The 26,125-nt window shown below is 48.0% G+C and overlaps 1 protein-coding gene across 4 annotated transcripts in view; it reads right to left on the reverse strand.

Moving 5' to 3' along the window:
• Window positions 1-2,720: 2,720 nt before the first annotated feature.
• CREB3L1 (cAMP responsive element binding protein 3 like 1) overlaps window positions 2,721-26,125 on the reverse strand; it is a 45,279-nt gene continuing 21,874 nt past the window's right edge. The window contains exons 2-12 of one of the 4 annotated variants that reach the window (XM_066188018.1): window positions 23,611-23,839; window positions 18,748-18,908; window positions 17,133-17,211; window positions 16,077-16,237; window positions 15,297-15,446; window positions 14,470-14,528; window positions 12,623-12,691; window positions 10,249-10,348; window positions 6,107-6,221; window positions 5,415-5,658; window positions 2,721-5,017 (exon numbers count right to left, since the gene is read on the reverse strand). In XM_066188018.1, the coding sequence (XP_066044115.1) occupies window positions 4,981-5,017; window positions 5,415-5,658; window positions 6,107-6,221; window positions 10,249-10,348; window positions 12,623-12,691; window positions 14,470-14,528; window positions 15,297-15,446; window positions 16,077-16,237; window positions 17,133-17,211; window positions 18,748-18,908; window positions 23,611-23,839 (1,404 nt within the window). In that variant the 3' untranslated portion in view covers window positions 2,721-4,980. Of the gene's footprint in view, window positions 5,018-5,410; window positions 5,659-6,100; window positions 6,222-10,248; window positions 10,349-12,622; window positions 12,692-14,469; window positions 14,529-15,296; window positions 15,447-16,076; window positions 16,238-17,132; window positions 17,212-18,747; window positions 18,909-23,610; window positions 23,840-26,125 lie in introns of all 4 variants that reach the window. The other 3 variants (XM_066188017.1, XM_066188019.1, XM_066188016.1) reach the window with 3 other exon arrangements.

A 26,125-nucleotide genomic window follows, 5' to 3' on the forward strand; every position in this document is an offset into this window, starting at 1 on the left:
GCACAGGAAACCCCTGGGCCAGGCACAGCAGAGCCCTGAACTAACAATGCCTTTGGTCAAGTCAGAGTAAAGGGCTGGACGGTGGGTGCCTCCTGCATTCCCAAGGGGCCTGATCTTGCTCCACAGAAACCCTCTGTATGGGGAGGAGCTGCCAACAGAGGCTTTCTACCTTTCTACCCACATGCCAGATTGTATAGCTGTCACACTGGCAGGGCAGGCCAGATTTTGTTTGTCTGGAGGAGACATCACTGGATATGCCTGCATGAGGGGATGTAATGGATTGCACAGGCTTCTGCATCTCTCTCTGCCCACCTGACTCTGCTGGATGTTTCGTGTTTCTGTCATGAATGGGGTCACCCTTCACTTGGAGCTCCCTGAGGACTTGGGAAGAGCAGGCAGATGCTGCCTGAAGATGGTGGGGCTGGACAGTAGGATTGAGTCAGTGTCCTCCAGGCACCCTTCAGCTGAGCCAGGTCACCTGCTTACCTGGTGCTCACCTGCATACCCGGGGGACACGCAGCAGTGTGCCCTGTGCCCTGGGTAGGGATTTCCTTCTGTGTGGGCATGTCAGACACTGCAAAGGCATATTGGCATTTACCGTACAGACCCCATCCTTGTTTTTGCAGGCATAGGCAGGACATGAGCTTCCTAGGAAGCAGCATTTCTAGTCAAAATAAAGCTCCATGAAGGTACAGTTGCCTTCCCTGAGCACAAGAAGAACCTCCACTCTGCTTACCTCTAAGCTCCATTTCAGCCACCAGATTAGAAAATCGACACAGATTTGTTGAGGCAAGCCAGGTCAGTGTCCATCCAGGTGCTATCACTGTTAACAAGCCCCCCAGCACCTGGGGGCAAGCCACAAACCCGAAGTATTTTCTCCTTTTTTTTTTTTTTTTTCTGTTTTTAATTGGCCTGGTAACAGAACAATCAGGGATAATTTGTCTCTGAAAAACAAAGTCCATGTTCTTTTAGCAGTTTTTTTGTTCAGGGCTTGTATGAATTGACAGTGCAGAGGCTTCAGAGAAACGTGACCCTGAATGGGCAGAAGCCCAGCTTGTTATGGCAGAGCACAGCTGGGGCACTTGGAGCAGACCAAGTGCAGCTTCGTGAGGCTGAAGGTGACTTGTAAAGAAGGTGACTCTTGCTTTGCTAATCCTCTCAATCTGCTCCAATTAGTTGCTGTAGCCAAATTGGTAGGTGTGATTGGTTGGTGCATTTTGGGAGGCACAGCGAGGATCAAAAGATCCTAATGTGCCTACTTTGAGCAGCTCAGTCTATCTGGTAGACTGCAGGATTAGGAGGATTTGCCAAGATGAAGGGAAATTTTCTCCTGATGGAGAGGTTCTGATTGGTCTGGCCGCATTAAGAGCCGAAGCCTGAGAACTCCTCCTATTTAAAGCTTCCCTCTTGCACCTGTTTTGGAGTGTGCATGAAGGGTGCAGACCAAAATCTCCCTGGAAAGCAATTCCCAAAGAGCTGTGTGAAGTTTCACAGGGCTGAGCAAAGCAGGGCTGAGCCCTTCCTGTGGATGAAATCTGATGAGTGCAGGGAGCAGCCCCACCCCATAGTGGGGGAAGGTGCATCGTACTGACGCAGGGTTAGGAGGCTGCTTTTGGACGAGGTGCTACGGGGAAAGCATCAGATTCTCAACTCACAACTAATTCTGGTCCAGGAAGAAACTGCAGGGCAAGGTCAGGCATTTTCTTGGGTTGCTGGGTGAGCAGGGGAAGGGAGCTCTGCATGGGTCTGCAAAACCACGTCACACTAACCTGCCTTGGATCACACATCAAACGCCTTCTTGGCAGTACAGATCTGGCTCAGAAGGGAGAGCTCCTGACTCTCCCAGGCGCTGTTCAATGGCCAGCTCAGTCAAAACAGCAAGGCAACAGCTTTATTCCTCTCCACAAAGAAATTATAATCTGCAAAAAGAGACCTTTGTAAGCCCCAAACCTCACATTCTGCTGTGGCACAGTCCTGCTCTACCAGCTCAGCCAGAGGTGGGAGATAAAGACACCTTATAGCATCTCTGAAAGGAGCTCCTGCTTGGGCTGCCTTCCAGACATGGAGGGCTGACTGCAAGGAGTTGCTTCAATGGCCAAATTCTAATGAACCTGCTTGAAGCTTGCTAGAAAATGAAAATTTGTTTTCTAGACCCCCTGCTGCTTTGTGTTTCACACAAAATCAGGACAAAACCTATCAGTTTTTGCAGATGTAAATGGACTGTCAGAGGTACAGGCTGACAGCCAGGCCCCAGGTCATTATTGCCCATTTGAGTGCAGTTGCTGCTTTTACAGTTAATGAAAAGATTTAGGTATTTTTTCAGACAGGACCATCATGCTATGAGCTATGTCTTTGTTGTACAGACCCCTGCAGAGCCTCTTCACTAAAGTAGCTCTTTGCTTCTCATATACTTTCTTCTATTATCTTCTTCCTTCCAAGAGGATGATAGTGGTATTTCGAGGGGGGCGAAGAAATGGAGGCAGAAAAGTTCTGAACTTGTTCAGATTTGTTCAGAACTGCAGAAGAAATGACAATGACAGTGCTTCTGGAAATAAAACATGCAAGTTTGTTTCTAGCCCCTGACATGGAGCACGAAGTCCCAGTACTGAACCATCTTTGCATGTGGCCAGGGAATGGGAGAGGGAGCAGGAGCTGAGGAGCTGTGCATGTGGGCTGGCATGACTACCATGCCTCAATGAAAGCACCTGGCAACCCGGGGCTGATGCTGCATCTTTTTATTTTATTTTTATTTTGCTTCATAAAGCAAATGCAGAGCAAGTGATAGAAGGAGGAGAAAGGGTGGCTTGAAAACAAAACAAAACAAAAACCACAAAAAAAAACAACTTAAGAGGGAAGAAGCAGCTGCTGGAGTATAATTGGAAAGTGAGCTGCCACAAGAAAGAAATTCATAGATGCCAAGCCCGCACTAATTATTAATAAAATACAATACTGAAAATAGGATCTGAGAGTCTCCAAAATACAATATCTTAAGGGATCGGCAATAATACAAAATAAGTTTCATTATGTACAAACGAGTTCTGCTCTTGATCTCTGTACAACGGTGGGAGTGGGAGGCATGGGGACATGCTCAGTGGAAGTGTTGGGGTGGAGGAGGGTGTGCTTGGACCCGGCAGTGGTTCTTCGTGCTGGGGTGGAGGTGGAGGATGGGGATTGCAGTGGTGTCTGATGACCAGCGGGTCCCGTGGGGAGAGCAGAGCAATGCTGAAAGCTTTCCTCTTCAGCACCCCACTGGCCACGCGTGCACGATTGCAGCCAGCTGTGTCCAAATTTTCCTAAATGACTTGGAGGGGCAAAACCAATTTTCAGTAGGGAGAAAAGAAGGATGTGAGGGCCCTTCCCTCACCTCTCTCAGTCCTTGAGCAAGAGCCATCCCATCCTTCCTCAACAGGGAGCCTACTCCACTCCCAGCCTGGGGGAAGAGGAGAGGCTGGGGCAGTGCAGAGTGAGTTCAGGATGAGAAACAAGCAGAAGAGGAACCTGCTGTGAGACCTGGCAGAGTGCACAGGGACTTCCGTGTTACACATGGGGCAACCTGCCACATCCCAGATCTCCGACACTCGTGTCCCACATTGTCCTTCCATCAAATGGCAGCTGAGGGAATTTAGTGAGGAGACACTTCTGCCTTTTTGCAGGACTTTTGCTGGAGGAAGATAGATCAGAAATGGGTGTCTGGGTGCTGAAGAGGATGGCATAGGCTTGAGATGATGTCACTTCAACACCAAACTTGGCAAATCTGGCCTGAGAGGTGGTATGGCAAGAGTTTGCCATCTTTGCTATCAGCATTTAGAAAGAAGATGTTTAAAACTGTCTTTGGTGACCCCGGCCAATTCCAACATACCACCTCTTTCCTGACAGATAAGACATTTCCTGTCTCCAGAAATGCCAGTATCTCCTCAGTGGCTTTCACAACACTATTTTGCACACAGAGGATGTGAGGGGAATGATGGCTAATCTGAAAGCCCTCCAATGGGTTGTAGAGCTCTCCATGGTGGTTCCTAGGAAGACCCCATTAGGCATGAAGCAGAATCAGGGATGGAGAGCTGGGATGGGGGTTGGGTTATGGGAATGTATTTTTCTCACTCACTCTCAAAGGGGAAGGCCTGCAGAATGGAAAGTGAGAAGACCACTGACCTGGTTAGCACTGCACTGTAGGGCCCAAGCTGGGAACAGAAAGAAAAATACCACCCCTGCCAAAACAAGGGTGCTAAGGGTGGGGAGAAGTGGGTTGTGAGGGAAAGTTATTCCCTCTTTCAGAGCTCTGGTTACCAGAAGCTGCTGGCTAATTTTTATGGTGGTTTATCTGTCTGGGTCTCTCTCCCCCACTCCGTTTGTGTGCAGATCTTTGCAGATAGTTGGTGTTGAAGTTACGTAGGCATGTCCATCAAGAGAAAACTAGAGCAAGGAAGAACTAGGTTTTCTCTCAATGGAAGCAGAAATAGACTAACATATGGAGGGCAAGGAATGAGCTCAAACTCTCCAGAGCCATCTCTCCAGCACCAATATCACCCACTCCTATAACCCTCAGGCAGGACAGTAAATCCAGCACTTTCTCTCTCCTTCAGGTGCATCTGATGTAGCCAAGGGGTACACATGTGGGGACAGCCCCCTTGGTCTGGAGGCTTTGGGGAGTGAGCTGAATAGTTTGTGGGCTTCTCCTGATCTCCCTCCTCTCCAAGGTGGGCCCACATCCATAGGGTAGTGCTCATTTAAGCAGGAGGTAAGGCCAGAGAAGAGGGAGTCTCAGGGCTTCTCCAGACACTTATTGCTGGTTCTGGCAGTCCTGTGACTCTCCTCAGAGAGATCAGCACTAATGGAGATGATGGGGAAGGGGAGGAGCTGAACCCAAGGCCAGTTTAGGAGCGTCTAAATGCAGTGTCCTCTCCTGCCAAGTCCCCTCAGTTGCTTGGTGAGGAGGGAATCCTGCAATCAGACAGATGAGGCCTTGAGGTCCAGCAGCTGCTACAAGAATTCAGTTGTCTCACTGGAGCTTGTCTCCCTGAGGAAAAGAAAAGACAAGGCATCAGTCAAGGTTCATTGTAGCCTCCTATGCAAATTCACCTCTATGTGTGCCCAGCTAGTTTGCTCTGACCAGGATGAACTCCTTCCCCAGGGCACTAAATGGAACACAAACCCGGGACCACGAGTCATCCAGCCCTCCACATCTTTATGCAAGTGGGACACTGCTTTATGGACAAACTTTTGCTCTAGAAAATAAACTTGTACTTATGCTCCCTGCCAGCAGTGGCCTCCTCCAACCATTGGTCTTAGATGACTGCCGGCCCTGGGCAGCTCAGCTGTCCTTAGCTTGCAGCAGAGGGGATAGACCTGCCTGCTGCTTTACCCCCAGACACCATACTGTGTTTTGGGCTCAGAAGGTGGCCCCACTTACCTACCTCTCACGGAATTGCTCTTTGAGGTCGCTGAGAGTTGGGTCAGTTCGGTTCTGGTCAGGACCCACCTGGGTTTTACTCAAATATTTAGCCGTCTCATGTGTCCTGGCCAGATGAGGCCTTCCTTCCTCAGACTGCCTTTTTTTGGCCTCCCACCCCTCAGGATGGTCCATGGTTAGAAAGGAGCTATAGCTCTCTTCTAAGGAGCCAGCACCCTCATCATAGAAAAGGAGGCTCCGTGACTGAACTGGAAAAGAGGAGAGCATTGGTTAACAATGAGGACAAGGTCTCTTGCAATGGGTGTGGGTCGTGATAGTGGTTTCAGCACATGCTCACCCAGCCTTGTCCATGTGTAACTGTGCAGGATACCCTCCTCCCCCCAGCTTCATGAAGCAAATGCCCCCCTGGACACAGCCTCTTCAGAGGACAACCCATCTGCCCTTCTCCCTCATGTTCCTTCCTTTGACACCTGACATGTTTTGGGACAACGGTTAGCACAGATGACAACAGGACCAACAAGGAGCTGTTGTGGAGTTTGTACCACTGACAGATTAGGAGTCTTCCCTTGCCACAGCCCCAGCATGTGGGGTAGGCACAGAGGTGAGGATGCCATGCCTGACCAGGGAGTGTCGAGAGAAGAGGTGGAAATGGTTTGACAACTTGAAATGGAGGAACCACATTAGACTCACTCTTACTAGTTGTGTAAATGTCTGGTGCTGGTGTTGCTTTCACTGTCTGTGATGCTGAAGAGAATTCAGGGAGACAGGGCATCAGGGATCCCAGGATCAGAACGAAGCAGAGTGCCAGCACCTAGAAAGGAGATCAGCACAGCATCAGTGCCACTAGCCATGAGGAAACACTCCCCCCACAACACAACAATTTGAGGCTGTGTAAGAAGATCTGGTCATATTGACAACTGGATACCCTGTGGTCCCCCAAACAGGGAAGGGGCTTGCTGTGCTAGTCTCTGTTGCAAATTCAAGAAGGGAAGTCAGAAACTTCCTCTTATTGCTTTATTTGAAGTATTTCTGGTTCAATTGTGAGAACTTGCTTGTCCTATTGAGGAGAGATAGTGGAAGGCATAGCTGAGAAACAAGCTGAAAAGAAGGGAGACTCAACAAAAGGGACTAACTCTGCCTTGACCGAAGAGAACCTAACCATTGTCTTAGCAGGAGCTGTTGTGGGCTGTAAAGGAAACAAGCCCACTGGGAGAAATCTGTGAGGTACTACACACAGAGCAAAGTGAAGCTACTATTCATGCAAGAACAGAAATGACAGCAGAACTGCAGTTGCCTAATATCTGATAGTAAAGATGCAGAATTCTAGGAAAGGGTTAAATTTATGCTTGATGTGTAGATATGCAGGACCATGTGTCATTGCCTTCTGCAATCAGGCAGACAGGTCAGAGCTACTAGGCAGTGATAACATGAGAAAGGTACGTGAAATCTCCCCTGAGATCCCCCTCAGGTAGGTCTGGAGCTATCTGGAAATTCTGCCATGACAGTAAAGCTTCAGAGTGAAATGCCAGTGCTGATCGTAAGGGACTCTGTAGAGCTTAGGGAACTTCCAGTACAGAGCAAGAAGGCACACACGGGAAATGGTACAGAGCCAAATTATTGAACACTCATGCACCATGCATGGTCTGTAACTACCTGCTGCCAGCTCAGTGCTCAAACTGAGCAGCCAAAGAGGCGATGCATCTGTTGGTGATTTCTCCTACCTATGTATAAACTAGCAAATTTGTCCTGGGTGGATGCCTGTGGGGACAGCCAGCAATTGCTTGACTGTTTTTCAGAAGTCACCTATTTCAGAATACCTGTGCCTAAGTAATGCACAGAAGCTGGTACATCAAGGTAATTTTGACCACCAGTGGATTCCAGGAGATGTGGAAGATGAAATCGTAACATGGGGATACTGTGTTATGTAAAGAGGGATGCAAAGATGAGTCCAGACTCCTCATGGCTCGTTTTAATGGAAGGACATTAAATGAAGGCAGCATAGATGCTGTCTAAGCACGTCATAGCAGCCACAGGAAGAATTTAGAATCCTTATTCGGCAAAAACAGAGGAAAAAATAAATTCTGAATGGATGTTGCTTGGAATTATCACAGCCAAACACACAACTTGGAGAAAAGGAAGCCAGCCCTGTAAAGTCTGTTTTTTCCTTCCAAAATAAACCAGTCTTTTTGGGCTGAGAAAGAGCAGTATTCTTAACATCTTGCTTTAACATGGCTTTCAGCTGGGGTTTTGCAAAACAGCACTGTTTTTACTCTGTTTTGTTTCAGGTTAACTCTGATGCTCTGATTCACTTCTAGTTCAAACTCTACAACACTTCATAACAGTAACTCTTGGCTTGATTCTGAGTAACATTTATGTCACAGCTTTTGACCATCTCATTATTTGACATCTTACAACTGAGGGAAATTAAGCCAGAGAAAACTACTGCAAAACCATTTGGAAAGGTGGAGGCAAAATTAATCAAAAAAAAGACATACTGAGAGTGTATTTATCAAAGGGTTCACTGTCAAACTGTAAGGAAGTAGCAGAGAGATCTGTTACAGATCTGGCAAGATTCATCCTTTTTAAGCTTGACTTAAACGATGGACTGTATCAAACTGCAGATGGGAGAGACTACAAGCAGACTGGCTTTTGGTCAGTATTCAAATTTGGAATGATCTTGACCATGGGAAGAAGTGGTCCAAGAGAAGAGTGGGAAGATCTGTATAGACAAATGTGGAGACCTGCTGAGAGCTCTGAGGTGGCAGGAGTGATTAACAGGGCAAACACATCAGTGGCTCCGTGTTTCAGCTGTTCTACAGGAGAGGCTATGGGAGTTAAACTGATGCATAAGATGGGTCCAGTGTCACTTTGCAAAGGGTGAATGTCAGCCCAAGCATTATGAACAGGCTTTCTGGCTGGATTTGTACTGGCCTTCAGGTGGAACACTATGCCCAGCTTTGGGCCCTATACTTTCAAGAAAATGCAGGGCCATTGGAGAAAGTCTGGAAGATAGCTCTGGGAACAGGCAGTGATTCAGTAACTCAGTGTTCAAAGGAAGACTGAAGTCTGGGGATTTAGCAGACCAGACTAAAGAGAGTTGCTCAAAAACAAGAGTTTTCAAATACGTAAAATGCAGCTGCACAAAGGGAGAATAAACAGATCTTGCTTACAGGGGGCAGAAGAACTTCTAATAGGCTGAAGCTGCTGCAAGGAAGAGTGAGATGAGATAGCAAGAAAACTTTATCTGAGAAAGATAACATAGCACTGGAATGGTTAGCCTGAGGAGGCTGAGGACTGCTCACCACTGGAGGCCTTCAAGAAGTGGAAGTACAAATATCCAGCAGCAATGACACAGGGCTAAAGAAGAAGGGTAGTCTGCTCTACTCCCATGCTGCAAGACACAATGATTCTACATATCTGTCATGATAAGGAATGCTGTATATAAAAATGGAAAATGAGAACTCAGAGGCTTGTGAAAGGAACTGGTCAAAAATAGGAAAGCAAATTACAAATTCTTTAAATGCTTCAAAGCTAGGAAGTCTGAGAGAGTGGATGTGTGGGCTGGGATGCCTGCAACAAAGGGAGCAGCAAGGAGACATAAGGCATTGTTGGGAAGCTAAATTAGATATTATATCAGCCTGTAGCACAGGGGATGTCTGGAAGGCACCTCTTCTAGACTTGTTTATTCCAGGTAGTATCACTGAAGAACTGGAGCCAGGGGTGCTCTGATCAGCTGCTGCATAAAGGAGCAATGAGTCACTGGGCTCAGCTGGGTCACACCCAAAAATGTGGAAAGAACTTGGGAATGAAGACAGAGAGCAGGGAAAAAAAAAAAGACAGTCGTTAAAATCTAGTCTGACATGGGGGCAGCAAAGAGTAGCAAAAGGTTGAGCAGATTTTGAGAGGAGGAAGTACTTGAAATTACAGAGCAGGGGCTCTGGAACCAAGGAAACTCACTGAACCAGGACCAAAAAACAATCCCTCAGGACACTAAGGGTGCTGAGAAAGTGGGGCAAGTACCTCACCATCTGTTTGCATTTTGTGACTGCTAACAGTACTGAAGTGATAACCAGATATAGATAACTAACTGACAAATTTGTCACGAGCAGCTACTATGACAATCCTGCAAAGACATCAAAGGGGTGAAGATTAGATTTTTACTATGGATCAGAAACTTTTCCCCAGAAAAAAAAAAAGGAGATTAAGAATAAGCAATTGACTCTATTTATGGCTACACACTGGCATGCCCTAAAACTCCTCAATGAAGCCAATATTTATTAACCATGATCCTCCACTATGAGGCAAACAGGGATTACCAAAACAACAGACAACTCTGAATTATTATGGTTAGTTGAAAGGACAAAGAGAATTCCAGCTGGATTTAACAAAGCCTGTGTGCAGGCATAGCAAGAACAGATGCCATTTCTTGCTGATAAACACAAGGTAATGCCCACTGGGATGAATACTTGGAGTGTTCATCTGCCCTGCTGAGTTAAACATTAAGCATTACCAGCTCAGCAAAAGAAAATTCTGCCCATTATGATGGAAGCTCAATGAAAATTTTTGCTGAATGGCTAATAGCTAATGAAAAGCAAATGAAGTGCTTTTTTTGCCCAAAGAAGAAGGTAGTGAAAATGCAGGAATTATTCTAATGTTGTTGCATAAACAACTGATGTATGTATGACACAGGGCCCAGCTCTGGTGACTATAACACAAAAGGAAAGAGCAGATGTAACTGACAACAGAGCTGGGCAGCAGGGAAGAGGGTAGAGACAGGCAATCAACAAAGCTGTCTGGAGAAGCATGGCCAGTAAGGAAGATGGAAATGAAGCTTATACCATTAGACAGGTCCCAGTCTGCGTGGAAGCCATTTTATAAGGTCTGGAGACTTTCCCAGCTACCAGAGCCTGAAGTTTCTGTAACTGCTGGAGCAGAGTCCTGTGATAGGAAACAATGCATATCAAAACTTAATAAGGAGGTAGAAGCCAGTAAGTGAGCCAAGAATACCACTACCCACTTCATATTGTACCTTGATTTTCCCTTCTTGTGAAAACAAGTATCTCCCCTTTCCTGTATGTTGCTTAAGCTATCTGACCAAACAGGCTTGGGAAACAAGAAACAAAAAAGGGTCTTATCTGTGGGTCCACCACCACCTTCACTGCACCTACCCACTATTATGAATGACCCATTCATTAGGACTCCTGGGTGCCTGAAAGCCCAGCCAGTCAATTCCCAGAGCAGTGGAGAGCCAGCGTACCATGCAAACCAAGCTCTGGCATGGAGGCTGAACTTTGTAGACAGGCCAAACCTTTAGCACAGGCTTGCCTGTTCCCACTTCACTCAGAGACACATCCTCTGAAGCTCAACCTGTGCCCCAAACTGTGGTGGAGAGAGAAATAAGAAACAGTTGTGATTCCCTTGAGCTTCTTCAGTCTTGGCAAATTCTGCAGAGGGATGTAGGCAAAGCCAAATCTTGAGTTCAGCAATTAATTCATTCTCTGACTGCCCTGGCTGAAACACATGCTAAGGTCTCTCTGCCCCATTTAACTGTTCATGGGCATCTGCAAACATAACACAAAACAGTGGTAGGTGTTAACAAGAACTACTGAGCCCTCCACTGAGCTGGTGAAGGAACCTGGGATGAGGGAGACTACAGAGCACACAGTTCCCAAGAGTTGCATATTATTGAAATGGAGACTATTGCTGACTTTCCCTCTGGGAGCACTGACTGTTCTCCACAAGTATATTTGAGCTTTCATAAAATGCCAGGTCCTGGAACCAGGAGATTGCAGGCAAATCCTGGCTTTATCCCTTTCCAAATCCTGTTTTGCTCCCTGTACACGTGGAGAGAAGCACAGAGTGTCCCACTGGCAATGCTCAAAAACCAAACCCAATTAGAAAGAATACAATGTGTGTTTTAGGGGAAAAAAAAATCTCTTGGCTTTTAGGCCAGTCTCCTGATTTTTCAGGGTGGGGCTCACTTTTTCAGCAGCAGGGCTGCCCGCATTCCCAGAGAGGCTGGGGGGCAAGATGTCCCCCATGCATGAGAGCAGCTGGGCAACTGCATCTCTGGCAGACAGGAAACCTCTGGATCTCACACACCTCAGCCAGACCATGCCTGGCAACACCCTGTCCCAGCACCAGTGTCAGGCCTGGAAGCCAAGGTCACTGCACTCGTGTCATGGATGGGAGGAAGGTGTGCAGTGGACCCTCTAGGAGTATTCCATGAGCTGTCATGGCAGCAGAGGAGTGGGTGAGGAACTAGCTCTCTGGCTGTGGTTCTCCAATTCAAGCTGATATAAATGGGGCTATAGAGACGAGCATCTCTTGGAGTTTACCCTGCCCATGCTCACACCTGTTGAGGGGGCAGAGCTGGGCTCTCTTCTAGCTCCAGCTGTCCATCCCCACTGCAGGGTGGAAGTCTCCATTATTTGCTTCCAAGGGAGCAAATTCCTCTGGTGATTGGTTGGCCAGCTCTGCATATTAGAAGTGCTCACCAGAGTTTTGAGTGAGGAAACCTGGAACCTTGGGTGAGAGAACTTCGGGGCTGTGGGAGCAAGCTTGCTCCTTTCAGGTGAGCAGTAGCAGCAGATGAGACAGAGATTCTTTGGGCTTGCTTTGCCCAAAAGAAGCTGAGAAAGGGCTGGAACACCACATGAACAAGGAATTGCCTTGGATTTGTGGGAGTTGGGATCTCTACTTTTATTAGAAGAATGGGCTTTCCCTGCATTCATCAAGTCTGTTCAGCTTTCTCAAGAGAAGCCTGAAACAGCCACAATATGTCCAGGGTTTTGTATTTCTCTGAAGAGCCCAAAAGCAGAAACAGTGGGTCTGAGAGGCTGGGGTGAGGGGCCTCTCTTAATGCCTCTGCCCTGGAGAGAGACAGAGCCCTGGAGGGGAATGGAGAAGGCAGCATGAGCCCAAAGGATTGCACAGAGAAGGACAAAAAGATTTGGGAAACATGCCTTCCCTCCCTCCCCTCGCTGTGGAGCATCCTGGCGTCCCAACACAAACATTCCAGGCTTGCTAACCAAACCCAGCTGCCTCATTGCAGTCACGGGCTGCAAAGCAGCACCTCGCCAAGCAGCACCCGTCCAGGAGCTGGGGGAGCCTGCTTTTCTCTTCTTGTCCCCCTGCTCCAGCACTCCTGACTTCCCTTTCTACCCACCCTGCCCCACCCACACACAGAGGGTCAAGTCTAGCTTCTCTTACCTGTTTGCATTTTCTAAGGTCTCCACTTTTTTCCAGAGTTCATTGTTTTCTGTTGTGTATGTCTCTACCCTATGGGAATAAAACCCACAGCCAGTTAGTCACAAAGGCCAGAAAGATTAAGACAATGCAATCCTTGCTTTTTGTGGGGTATGGAGGCTCAGTGGCTTCATCTATCACCTGCAGATACAGTCTTGAAATCAAATGTCACTTGGCCCAGCTGATTGCAGCCCCAACGGAGCAGGGATGAGACTGCAGGTGGACAGTTACATGTGACAGTTCCCAGCTCAGGGTCTTCTGGGGGTTGGGAGAGACAGGAGCACCTGGTTACAGGCAGGTCAAGTCAGGGCAGACCCAAAGCTATGCAGGCATTTCCATCACTTCCAATCCCCCTAAGAAGCATGAAAAAGGAGGAGCGGACCAAAGTCAAACCACTCCCTGAGAACCTGCCCTGGACTCTGCCCTGGCTGTGAAATCTAGGCCGTTCTGTGGAAACGCTGGGCGAGCTCCGACTGCAGGCACTTGAGGGCAGCAGAGAACCTGCACGCTCCTTCCTAGGGCTTACGACGGGAAAGTGGTTGATCTGCAGCTGGGACATGGGAAGGGGAGTGCCTCCAGGTCGGGAGAAAGGTAAGCCAGAGACACAGCCTAATCCTGCTGGAGGTTTGCACCACAGCCTTTGAACCAGGCGTTCCGTGCAAAAACTGGACTTCCAGCAAAAGTGTCAAACTGAATGGGGAAGGGCCCAAGGAGAGGTTTTGACAAAACAGTTTTTAGTAAGCCAAGCTGACCAAAGACATGTTCTATTAAAAAAAAAAAAAAATCACTGAATGCTGCTTTTGGTTCACATTTAAACCTGGCATTGTTTGAAAGCCATCTGTCAAAGCAATGCTCTAGCGTAACAAACTGCTGAGTACATACAGGCACCACAGCCACATCTGGGGAGGAGGCCCCAGCACCAAACGCCCTGGGCCTGCCCCTTGAGCGAGGTCAGCCAACTCCCCAGCCCTGGCTTAAAGGTCCCATATGGGACACTAGCTGGAGGTGATGTGCTCTGATAGCTGGGCATACCCATTCACACTGAGGTACCTTGAATCATCTATTTAATTGAGCATTTCTGTGCAACTAGAGAAGATAAATTGCATCACGGAGAAGAGTTAATTAAAGTTGGATTTGGGGGTTGTTTTTTTCCATTTGCTGATCTCAGATGGTGTTAGTAACTGGGAAGAAGATGGTAATTATACAGAATTTGTGCTTGGATTCCAGCATTTTTTTTTGCTTGGGAATGCACATTAGGGGTTGCCAGTACAGGAGTTATTTTCTACCCAGTCAGAGTCACGTGACATCACCTTGGGCTTATGCCTGTCATGCATAGGAAAAAAACAAAGCTAATGCAGAGTGGAAGTGGGGAAGAGTGGGGAATAACTGTAATGCAGGATTTTTCTTGCTGTCAAGTGTTTGTGTGTCCACCTTCATGGGAATAGAGGGGGAAAAAGTCATGATGGGTGCTCTCAGACAGCTTGCCACTTAGGGGACAGACAAAATAGAAGCAACTTCTAGTGGGGAAACCCAAAATCCCACTTTGTTGGCAGCCAAAATGACCTGTGTTTTACAGGGGACCAGCCAAATGAAGCAGTTGGAAACACAAAATTTCTTGACCAATCTTTATCCCGCAAGAGGATTTCTAGGAGGGAGGAGAGTAGGGGCAGGATTCCAAACCAAACTCCTGGGCAGCCATCCTTGCAAGGAATTGTATTTTTTGAGCAATTCAGAGACAAAACACTAGAAAGGGGGACTTTGCATGGACAGGATTCCTTTTTTCAATGCCAGACTGAGAAGAAGAAACTTACTTTTTCTCTAGACATTCCACATACTCTTTCTTCTTTCTGCGGCTCTCCTGAGCAGAGATCTGTGAGGGGAGCAGAGGGGAGTCAGTATCATAAGCCTCTGAACATTTCTTTGTGGCTCATGCATCTTGTTTGTTTCTTGCACACACAGCATCCTAAAGGCAAATGGGGAGTTGCCTTCCAGTCTGCCATTCCTGCTGATCTCTAGGGCAAAACTAGGGGGGGTGGACGCTGTGGGTATGAAGCCTTCCTTGGCTTGTAGCCTGCAACCATTTGTTGCATTATACCCCTCGCTGCTGAGAGCATCTTTAGGGTTTCGTTCCACTCCTCTGACTCACACAGGTATGTGCTATGGCCATTCAGGCCGATCCTGCCCCAGGCCACTTTTGAGTCACTGGGTGATTAGTTCAGTCTCTCCCGTGTTTCTTCCACAGGATGCTTTCTAATCCCAGTCTAAAGTCTCACAGCCTCTGCCTGGCTGCTGAACACTCTGCATCACCCATTCTGCACCATGCAATGGTTTTGGTTTCCCTGTCCTTGCAACAAAGCCTGACTGGAACAGTTTGTCTGACCTGTGAACCCTATCCCATGCCACACACTCCCAGGAGCTGGGCTGGAATCCACACTTCCCAGGTACGGCTGTATGCAGAGCAGAGATGCCCCTTGGCACAATTTTTGTGGGTTGGGGGGCTCGTGCTAGTGTACCAAAGGCACAATCCCACCTTTTCTGAACTGTAGTGCAGCTGAGAAGGTGAGGATAATTATAGTACTGGTCAGCTGAGGATGCTCTGGAATCATGGGAACTGCTTGATTACATTTTTTGCAGTCACCTTGTTCTTGATTTTCCTTCTGACCCTCTTCAGTGCTTTCTCCTCTGCTTTGGTGAGGGGCAGCTTGGTAGGAATGGGGTAACCCTCTGCAATCAAGGTGCGCTTCTCCTCTTCCGTCAAGAGCAGTGGGCCAGAGGTTCCTTGTAACTTCTGAAACACACAGAGAGCATCCATCAGGGTCAGCAAGTTCTACCCCAGTGATCCTCCTTAAAGCTTTGCAGAGCAGCTAGAGGCTGTACACATCAGAATAGAATACACTGCTGCCCCAACACCAGTGAGGTGCAGGGCAGTGCTCTTTCCTACTCTCAACCTCATCCTGGGGGCACAGCTCAGCAGCTCGTTTCCTCTTTTACTTGGGAGGGCATCCCTTCCTTCACAGTGAGGCTGGTTACATACTTGCACTGCAAGACCCTGACAACAGACTTCTGGGCAACAGTTAAAATGGTCTGGTTATGGGAATTCTCAGTAATTCCCCTCTCTCATTACCCTTCTCAGAAAGTCCTCTTAGTGCATAGGCCACTTCCCAAAGTATGGATGAAACACGGCACCTGCTAAAACAAGGTAGCTGCTGGTAGATATGCACAATTCATTGTGCCTCTTCTCACTCCTGTGAGCACTTCTTGTCCCCACATCCTTGTGCTAAGAGATCACATTGCCTTGACAGAGCATTTCAGCTTAGAGACCTTACCAAGGCCAGGAACCTCCACATAAACCTTGGAAATCCTACAAACCCCTCTGAGCGGCAAGAAGCCCTGTGTCACAGCCCTGTTGCCTCCTTACATGTGGTGCTGTGAGGAGAGGTGAGGAGGAGATGGCAGTAGAAGAGCGAGCAGCAGGCCGGGCTGGGCTGGAGGGGGGCAGGGACCGAGGGCTCTGAGATCCATCACTGTCACTGCCATGGCTGCTGGGTGGAGTTGGAGGCATCTGCACCAGGTCATCTGCTGAGGAATAAGAAGATCAAGTCAATGGCTCTCATGTCAGCCTGTTAGTACAGGCATAGGGCTCTGCCATAACACAGGGCTGGGAGGAGAGGGTGATGAGTTTCACAAGATGGGGTGAGTCTGAGAAAAATGCTTGACTGAGCACTGCCCAAGACAGTGGTTAGACTGACCTCAAATGTGCTAAACTAGGAACTGCAGAGGAGCTGGCAGGGCTTTGCCAAGGAAAGGTATTTACAAAACAATAAGGTACTCCGTGTCAACCAAAATGAAGTAAAAAAGCCCATGATGTTTTGCTCCATAGCCTGTTCACAAGTACAGGAAGCTCTGTGAGAGAAACGCTCTTCCAAAAGCACTGCAGGGCTCACACACTTGCCAGCACACTTGATCCAACAGGGCTCCAGTCACTCAGTTGTTTTCCAAGCACTTGAAAACTGTCCCCACTTTGTACTGGAGAGCCCTAGGGGCCTTAATGGAGGTGGGAATATGCCTAAGGAATGTCTCTCTGCGGCAGTGGGAGTTCCCATAGTGCTTTCATTTGTGCATCGGCAGATTTTCAGATGCTTGGGTTTCTTTCAAATTAAACTGGATCCTGAATTTCCTGACTTTCAGATGGTTATTTTTGGATAGCTCTACAGTCTCTCTGAGGATTTTAAAGGCACTCTTGCATATTTCCAACTCTGAAGTAGCCTGTTTTGCCTGGGAGTCCCTGTCTGAACAATTTTGTGTGTGGCTCTTGATGCAGAGTTAGAACAGTGCAGTGCCCACTCCTCTATTGTTCTCTGCCCCAGTGTTACCTCATATGCACAGCTCTGCTTTTAGGTGTTGCCTTTCCACTCTGTATAATAACAATCTAGAGCTGAGTAATATAGTCGACCAGGAAATTCTATCTTCTTACCTGTAGGTACATTTAGAAACTGGTTCACTTCTTTGGGTTCAGCTTTGATCACAGGTGATGGAGTCATTTCTATAGGAATCTGTGGAAGCAAAGCAGAAAGAGCTCTTGGCCACTGCCACCTTCTCTGCCCAGAAGGCTTCCACTAGTTCTGTCCATAGCCACTGCTCCATCTCACAGCTCTGCCCCAAAGGAGCCTCTCGCCACAGAGGAAACCAAGAGTTTCCTAAGCCCCTGAAGTCTCAGTTGCTGGGCACACAGAGTGCAAACACATTTATAGAGGAAGTGGCACTGGCAGATGGATGTGCTGCCAAGCAATGCACTGAGCTGAGTACCTCCAAAAGGGAGATGACTTTTATTCTTGGCAATTCTTCCTTTGATAGACCCAGACAGTGTAATTTAAACCAACCCCTGTGTTACCATGGGAAGTTCCTCTTTGATCTGCCTTCATTATAAATGGGAGTATAGAGGTTGTACAGAAACAGAACAACCCCATTGTCCTGTTCATGTGATTTTTCACCAGGACCACTGGGCAACTGTTTCCAATCGGAAGGGACTGAGAGCTGAATAAGGAGATTTACTCCCATCTGCTTTATGCTGCCCCCCAGCCTCCTGGCTTACCAGCCCCCAGCCCACCATAGGGTGGAGTTTTCACACTAAACAGACTCATTGCAAACTCCTCCAGACTGTAAACACAGCTGAGAGAGCACCATGGTATGGCTGCTGAGCATACACAGCAGAGATTGGAGGGCACAGCAAGTTCAAGCTGTGTAAATAATAGAGGAAGTTTGTGCACAGTTTTGGCTGGAAGAACCCATTTGTTTTGGATGGTTGTTTAAATGGGAAGATGTTCAACATGAGTGAAAAAAGGAAGCGAACCCCAGAGATGCTCTATTGTTATCTACTAAGCTGCTACAAGATAGGCAAGGTCTGTGTGAGACTGGTCAGACCTTCTCATCCAACACAGCTGGACTCAAGGCCAGCTGAACTAAGCCCTCAACTTACACCCACATACCAGTGGCATAAGTGAACATCTTTCAGACAAACAGACTTCTTAAGAACCCAGATATGACCAAAAGAGTTGGCCCCTTGTTACACAGAAATAATAAATCCTGCTGCTTCATAGGAAAAAGCAAGCAGGACCTGGAGTGGGACCAACATTTCCAGTGAGCAGCTATAAAGAGTGAGAGGCCATGTGACAAGTCCAAAGCCATGAAAAAGACAGTGGCAGAGCAGGGGTCTATATTCAGGAATAGTGGGGTCACTGGCATCACATTAATTGACACTGTTCTCTGACAAATGAAAATAAGCCAAGAGTGGCTACAGAAACACTGGCAAATTGGAGGGGACAGATCTCCAGTAGGTGCAAGCTTAAAGCTTTTGGCTTTTGTGCCAAGGAAACATGCTTATATTTAACCAAGATTGTAAAGCCTCCTGCACTGCCATTTCAAGAGGAGAATGACAAATAATGCAGGGTCTGGGCTTTGTAAGACATTCTCCTGTCTGTTCAATAGCTAAATCACCTTGCAGGACCCTGCAGTCGCATGGCTGGGTCTGCATCACCGGGGGTGCTGCTGTGTGGGCGCCCAGGTTCCCCACAGATTTTAGATGGGCTCACCTCCTCGGGCAGTGGCAGTCTCTGCAGTGGGTTGAGGTTCAGCACTGGTATGGAGCTGGCAGGTAGCTGGGACTCAGGCAGGTCTAGAGGCAGGTTCTGTTCCTGTTTCACCATGATGGAGCAGAGCTTGGGCCCCAGTGACCACACTCCATTCTCCAGCTCTGAAATATGCACAACATGAGAGTCAGACTCCAGCAAGAACAGGGCAAGGAAAAAAAAGCCATGCAGACAGCTTCCTCTGACTGAGGAGCTGCCTTTCCAAGTTTAGCACTGTCACCACACAAGCATGTGCAGGCCCACAACACAGAGTACAAAAGGGAATGAACCCCAGTGTGTGGGGAGCAGACAAGACAGAGATAGAGGAATTGTGTCTCTGCTGTGCTCTGACTGTACAGCCCAAGCTCTGGAGGACAGCTGCAGGGTTTCTTCCCCCAGTAATGTCTAGGTCTCATCCTCTGGAGCTTATTTATATTTAGGGCTCAGTGAGAGGAGGATGTTGGGCTGTTGCTCCTTAGGCAGCATGGCCAGCATCACAGAGCTTGCAGGTGTGTTACCAAGAATAGCACCATCTCTGTGCTGGAGAGCTGGTGACAGAGCAAGCCTGATGACAGTGAAAGGCTGACAGTGCTGCTTTGGCCACCTGATGATGTTGTGCCAAGTACCAGGGCTTTGCTGCATGACAGAAGAGGAGGAAGGTCCATTTCTGTGGAAGGAAGCCCATTGCAGCACCTGCCTGTGAGGCTGCTTCTACAGCTGCTCCCCTCAGTTTCACCTCTGAGATTCTCTTCTCTACCCTGGGCTGCTCAGGGGACTGCTGTCCACAGCTGCCATTGCTGGCAGGGACAAAAAGCAGCAGTGAGGGAAAGGGAGTATCTGAAGAGAACTGAATGGAGCCGTGGGGGCATTCTCCCCTTGCCTTTTGCCTGCTCTGTCCCATGCACATATATGGTGTGAGCCTGGCTTGCCAATGGAAGTAGAGATCCCAGATAAACTCCAGATCAAATAGGAAAAGGACTGCTAGGCAGGAGAGCTGCCTGGGCTCTGCTCTAAAGTTTTGGTCTTTGCTCTTCAAATATTTCAGCCTGCCAAAAGGCTACTCCTAGATGGCCTGCAGCCTGCACCCTCCTTCCTGGTCCTCATCCCTTCCCTTTCCCTTTTTATCTGACAAGCAAAAATACATTTGGCTTGACATAGGACAGATGATTGCTACGCGTGTCACCAGAGAGAGCTCCAGTTGCCTCCACAAGGCCACAGTCTGACTCACTCTCTAACCCCTCTGCACTGTGCTCTGCATGCAGCACTCTCAGTCAGGCCCAGGGATGTTGCCTGGCTGTCTGCTGCCCAGAGTAGTTCTGCAGTGCAGGCCTCAGTCCAGAAGATGCCCTGGTAAGAGGAGAGAGAGAGAAACGTCTTTCTCTGCTCCAGAAAAGCCTGCACAAAGAATCAAGCAGGTGTTCACCTGGGAGCTGCCATCTGATCTAACTTAAAGGTATGTTAACATTGTCTTTGCTCTACTCAGCCTCTGTTGTCTTCAGGAGAGACCAGGGCAGAATTCTGCCTCTGGCCTTTGCTTGGACAGAGTGGTGTTAAAGCCCAGACAAGAATTATATATGATAACACAGTGATGGCCTTGCCAATGGAATAGGTTGTTTTCCTGTCTTTGGTCTAGCACCTTATTTCTGCCTAGACAGATCTCTCTAGCAGATGTCCATTCCTTCCAGCTGCCTCTGTGACTGGACATCTTCAAGCATGGACACAGCTCCTGTGGCTGCTGCGTGTGTCTCAGCTGCACGTGCTGCTCTCAGTGCTGATGGATTGCTTTCTAGAGCTTCCCACAATGCAGCAGGGCTAATGTCATCAGGCAGCATCTCAGGCAGGGGTGCACTGTACAGCTGAGACAACACAGAACTTACTGAGCAGCCACAGAATGGATTGTGTTTTCTCTGTCCTGCTAATGACACCGAACCCACAGCTGGTAGTGGAGTCCTAATTACCCTGGCATGCAGAAAAACCCCCTCTGATGGAAGGAGGCAAGGTGTCACACAGCCACAAGTGTTTGTGTCCAGAAAATTTGGACCGACTTCTACCTTTCACAGAAATGAGGGACCGTGAGAGATCTTTCAGTCTATCCCACTGCTCTAGGCAAGTTCCACTAAACCAGTGTCAGTCCTGATAGATGATTCACTTGAACCTACCCCTTTGAAAAGTGCTGAAGAGTTCACAGCTTCCCCCATTTCAACTCTTCTGTGGTTTTGCTATGCCCACTGTGGGAACATTTTGCCTACTGACTACTCTGAAGCTCCTTACTGTCATTTGAAGCCTTTTCCTCCTCATGCTTTCTGTTGCAAAGATCTGCATTTCTCTTTTTCTCAGATGTGTGGGGTATCCTCTGCCTGTGAGGGCTGCTGCTGAAGCAAGTTACCAGACAAGGGAGAGCAGACCACCAAGGGCTCTCCCCAGTCAGCCTTGACTCAGTGAGAGAGCAGCCCCTAGTGCTGTCTGTCCAGACAGGCCAAGGAAGCAGACACCCAAATAAGTATGTGCCGTCCTCCCATTTCTTGTCTACATTCTGACCCTGCTCTCTTTCCCACCCTCGGAGATTCATTTGGGGAGTGATTGGGTTACAGTATCAGAGACAAACAAGCCATCAGAGGGTCAGTGAGGGACTGAGGAGTAGGCATCTTGTGTGGACACATCTAGGTTCTGCTGCCTGAGAGGATGTTTCAGAGGTAACACTGTAACACTGCAGATTTCACTGTATGTTGGTGGATGAGGGATGCCAAGACGCTCATCTCTGCTCTTGATACTCTGTACCTATTGGGAAGAAATATGGCTGAGAGATATCTGTAGCTGCCCAAGGTTGAGGAGGTAAGGCAAAGAGCAGTGAGAAAGCAGGACCTGTACAGGAAGGCAGGCACTAACCTGAGTCTGGTCCAGTGCCCACTGTTCTGCACAACCCTGGCTCCCCCTGCTCCTGGCATCAAATCACACCCTGCAAAACTCAGGGCTGGTACTGAGAGATGAAGCAGCCAGTCCGTATGCACAAGCCATCTGGAAAGCAGACTCCACTGATAAGCAGGGTCACAATGCACCCAGTGGCTTGCCCTAGCTGACCTGTGTTAGTGGGAACCATGTGGGAAGGGGCAGGATTTGGAAGAGTTTTGGAGATCTGGAGAAAAGCTGGGAGAAAGCTGATAAAAAGCAAGCCTCAGCCAGCTCCAAGCCTAGACAGAGCAGGGGCATTCCTGAGAAGCTCTGCACACTGAGCAGAGCTTGCGTAATGTTAAAGAAAAAAACATTTCTGGGTAATTAATTGGAACTGAATGTCTAAAAGGACTGAGACTGGATGGAGCTGTGCCAAAAGGACTGTACAGTGTTGCAAATACTGGACCTGACTCAGGGTTTCACTAGAATATGACTCACATTCAGTTATGAGCCAAAAAAGTCCTGGAAAGATGACCTGAATTATCTAGCTGCAGGACTGGGTGCATGGATACTCCTATACCTGCCATCATAATGCTAGGCCTTACTCCCTTATAAAACTGATCTGCACTCTCAGAGAGCAAGTGCCAGGCCCATCTCAAACTCTCCTGGGTTATGCACTGTACACCCTGTGCTGGCCTTTGCCCAAGGATCAGTGTCACAGTCCATTCAAGAGAGTCGCAGTCTTGCCTTTGAGACATGGCAGCTGAAGGAGGGGCATGTGCAGACACAGTGGAGAGAAGGAGAAATGTTGCTAAGTGTCTCAGAGAGGAGTCCTTGAGAGAGCTTCATGCAGGCAGTCTTCATTTCACTGCTTTCGACAAATGCATTCTTTTGACTTCCCTCATTCTCAAGTCTTATCTCCTCTTACTCATTTTCAGGAGCAAAACAAAGTTGTGTTTATTTGTTCAGGCTGGTTTGGGGTTTTTTTTGTCAGTTGCCCCCTCCAAGATGGTACTGGGGTTAAAACTAAGGAAAAAGAAATGCAAATTGAAAGCTTTTTTGGTACTAAGGCAGAGCTGCTTGGCCTGCCATAAACCTCTCTCCCAGCATCTCTCTGAGATGCCCCTAAGGAATGTGGCAGATGGTTGTGCCTTTTCAAGGACCAAAGAGGTAGCAGAGGCCATCCTTCTCTCCTTCTGCCTCGGCGTTTGTACCAGAAAACTGGGATCATTCCTAGTCATGAGAGGGAAGCCTCTGTCCCAGGTCTCACTGTTGCTCAAAGGAATAGCTGTTTTCTGTGTACACTGAGCCTGTGCCACTGCTTTTTCAGGCAGCCTGGTGTCCATCAGCTGTTGGGACACCCACACAATCCCACAAATTACAGGACTCTCTGCAAGGACAGCTCTAAAAATACCCAGCCATCATAAATTATCCTGAAATGAATTGTTTTAAAAATAAGTTTTGAAATGACTGTTCCTCTCTGTCTCCTTCTAAAAGATCTGCTGGTAAAGAAGCCACTAAGCTTTCCACATGTACCAGCACTGGTTTCAGCCAGAGACTCATGCTTCCTATGTGCAAGCCAAAACCCTGCTGCCTGATTCAAAAATGGAGCTGGATGTAGGGCATCCACACCCAAGTTTGCACAGTCCTAAAAAGACATTGTCTATTGCTTGTCAGAAGCTGGCAGCACACTAAGTCACAGCCAATTATCATCCTTGTAAATAACAGTAAGGCCGGCAGAGGAGTAATGTGACTATCAGAGCACAAATGGAAGGGAAAAATGTGGGCTGTATCTGATAACAGCAAATCAAATTCTTCCCCGTATCAGCCATGTGCAAGTCCAAGGAATAGCCAGTTTGTCCTTATACATGAAAGCCAGCCAGAGCCTCTGCTAACAGATGTGCCCAAAGCTGTGCAGTGTGCACATCTCATGCTCACCATTAGCATTATCTTCAGTCTTGACAGGCACAAGAGGGCTCTGGGGAGCAGAGTCTCCACTGAGGGAATAGCTGTGCTCTGCCTGGATGCCTGGAGTGGGTGGATCCAGGTCCATATCCAGCAGAGGGTTCTTCTCAGCCAGTACTGGGTCATCGAAGAAACTGCTGAAGAGGTCATTGGAGAAATCCTCCATGTTGTCAGAGAAGTGATCCAAGTTCTCTGAGAAATGCTGAGGAAAGACAAAGGGAGAAAGTGCATTAGTGTCAACTCCAAGAGGGATCTGAGAGCCTTCCTCTGCACTGAGAGTCAAACCTCAGCATCAGCCCTTTTTGCATGGCAAAAACCAGTTCCTGTTTCTCACCTGCATCAGTCTGACAAAAACAACTTGAATTAAGATAGAAAGGGATGTGGTGTTGTACATCACTGCATGTTTATCTATGCCACAAACACCCATGAAACTTTTCTACATTATCTTATCTCCCCCTTCCTTTGTATCTATCAGTGTCTTCCAAACATCATCTGTGACAACAAAACGAATAGAGTACAAGGAAAGAGATTCCTGTGATGATAAAATGTAAGTGTGGCAGAAAGTCATGGTCTTCAGCACCATGACAGACACTTTTTCATGTTCTCTGCCAGCAGCAGTAGGCACATTGATGCCCCAGAGAACATCAACCCAGCTGCTGATTTCTATCAGAGAAAAAAGATCAGTTGGATCAACATAACAGGAAGGCCCCCTGTTGTATTTAATTTCCTCTGGGATTTAACAGCCCCTCTGTGGACCATATGAGGCTGTACTTCAGCCAGATAGTGCCTGTGAAATTCAGCTCCCCGATGAAGTTTAAACACTACAGATGGGCTGTTAACAACAAACAATCATTCCACTAATCATTCCAGTAACAGTCAGTAAATCTGGCCAGTGCTGCTGCAGTGCTGAGCTCCTGATGCTACAGGGAACCTGCTTCCTTTGAGGCATATCCTCCTATTCAGAAGTCAAATCACTAACTTTTCCATTTGCTACAACAAAGCATTAGTTGGGCAGGGAGAAAAATGATGGCTGCCAAACACCAGCTGAAAAATTATCCCATTTGTTGGCAGATTGAGGCTTCTGGCTCAGGGAGAGGAAAGAAAAGACAGATAGGTTCAAGTGACTGTATTACACAGACAGAACTGTGTAACTTAAATGAACTGGAGAGAGCTCAGCAGAGTCCGACTAGGTCTGTCCCCCCACCCCCTGCCTGGAAAAGCATCTCAGTGGGCAGAAAGGCATTGAAAGCAGTATACTGAAATACCAAGAGCAACAGGGTATGAATGAGAGTGGGAGAGACCACATAGGTCCTAGAGTGGAGACATGAATGCCAATGAATTCCAGTGTGAGAGCTCAGCTCAGGAGAAAGCCTGGCTTCTAGAGAAGCATGGGTGTGTGCAGTCCTTTCTCTTCCCAGTGCTAGGGCTGAGGAAGGAGGCGGCCAGAGGACCCCGGATCCTGGAGTCTGTAGGTTCCTGCTCCTAGCGGAAGGTATATTTGTTTTACCTGAGCGCAGTACCACTCTGTCAACATTCCACTAGCTGTCAGAGCTTTGGGGTGAGGCTGGGGAGTGAAGCAGGCTCTAGATGAACAGACCCACACTTCCCACCAAGTGGGGGAGGGAGATGCTAAGTGCTAGCAATCTCCAACATGTCAGTGCCTTTCATCCTCCAGCATCATCCTTCAGCTGCTCAATTTAAAACCTCAGGTGCTTACAGAGCAGGCTGGAAGTGGGGATGGAGTCCCTGCCACCTGCATTCTGCCTGACACGAGATTTCTCTCCATTCGTTTCCTTTCCACTTGTCCTCCGACTGCCTGGAGTGACAGCCCAACACACGACCATCCAAGACCAGACACTGCATGTGCAAGTAGGGTGGAGAAGGCATATTCATGCTAAATCTTGTATTGAAGCCCTCCCCGTGATGTCTGGGCTAAAGTTTTCTCCACTTGTTCCCACAGCAGAAGCAGAGTTGGCGAGGTAGTTTGGTAAAATCTACCCAGCCATTACTAAGTTGCCTAGGAGCATTTTTGCACTTGAATCAAGTAACAGAAAACACCTACCATCTGTGGGGAGTGTAACTTCAGAGGGAGCTGAGTCAGCAGATGGAAATGGGTGAGATAGTTATCTAAAAAGCACTGGAAAACCAGGTTTTGTCCTATCCTACAGCATAGAAGGATAAAGAGTTTGGAGTCCTGAGCATTAACCCCAGAGAGTGCCTGCTCATGTAACAGCTGTTCTTTGTCTTGTGTTCTCTAAACAACACAAGCAAACACAGGATGTGAACACGATAGCCTTATGGTAAGGGCGAGAACCACAGAAAAGTGAAGGGATTCAGAGTGCTGGCTGCTAATGCAGCACAGCACAGCAGAGCTGGGCTCAAATCATTTAGTGTTGTGACCATCAAAACTAGAACCACTGTGCAGCCATGGATGAGAAGCAGAGCTGGATGGACAGCTGTGGGGAAAGCTGTCCATGACGCTGCCACG

Source organism: Chamaea fasciata, unplaced genomic scaffold (genome assembly GCF_029207755.1).
Source record: "Chamaea fasciata isolate MVZ Bird 193981 ecotype frontalis unplaced genomic scaffold, bChaFas1.0.hap1 SCAF_7, whole genome shotgun sequence".
Lineage (NCBI taxonomy): Eukaryota > Metazoa > Chordata > Aves > Passeriformes > Sylviidae > Chamaea > Chamaea fasciata.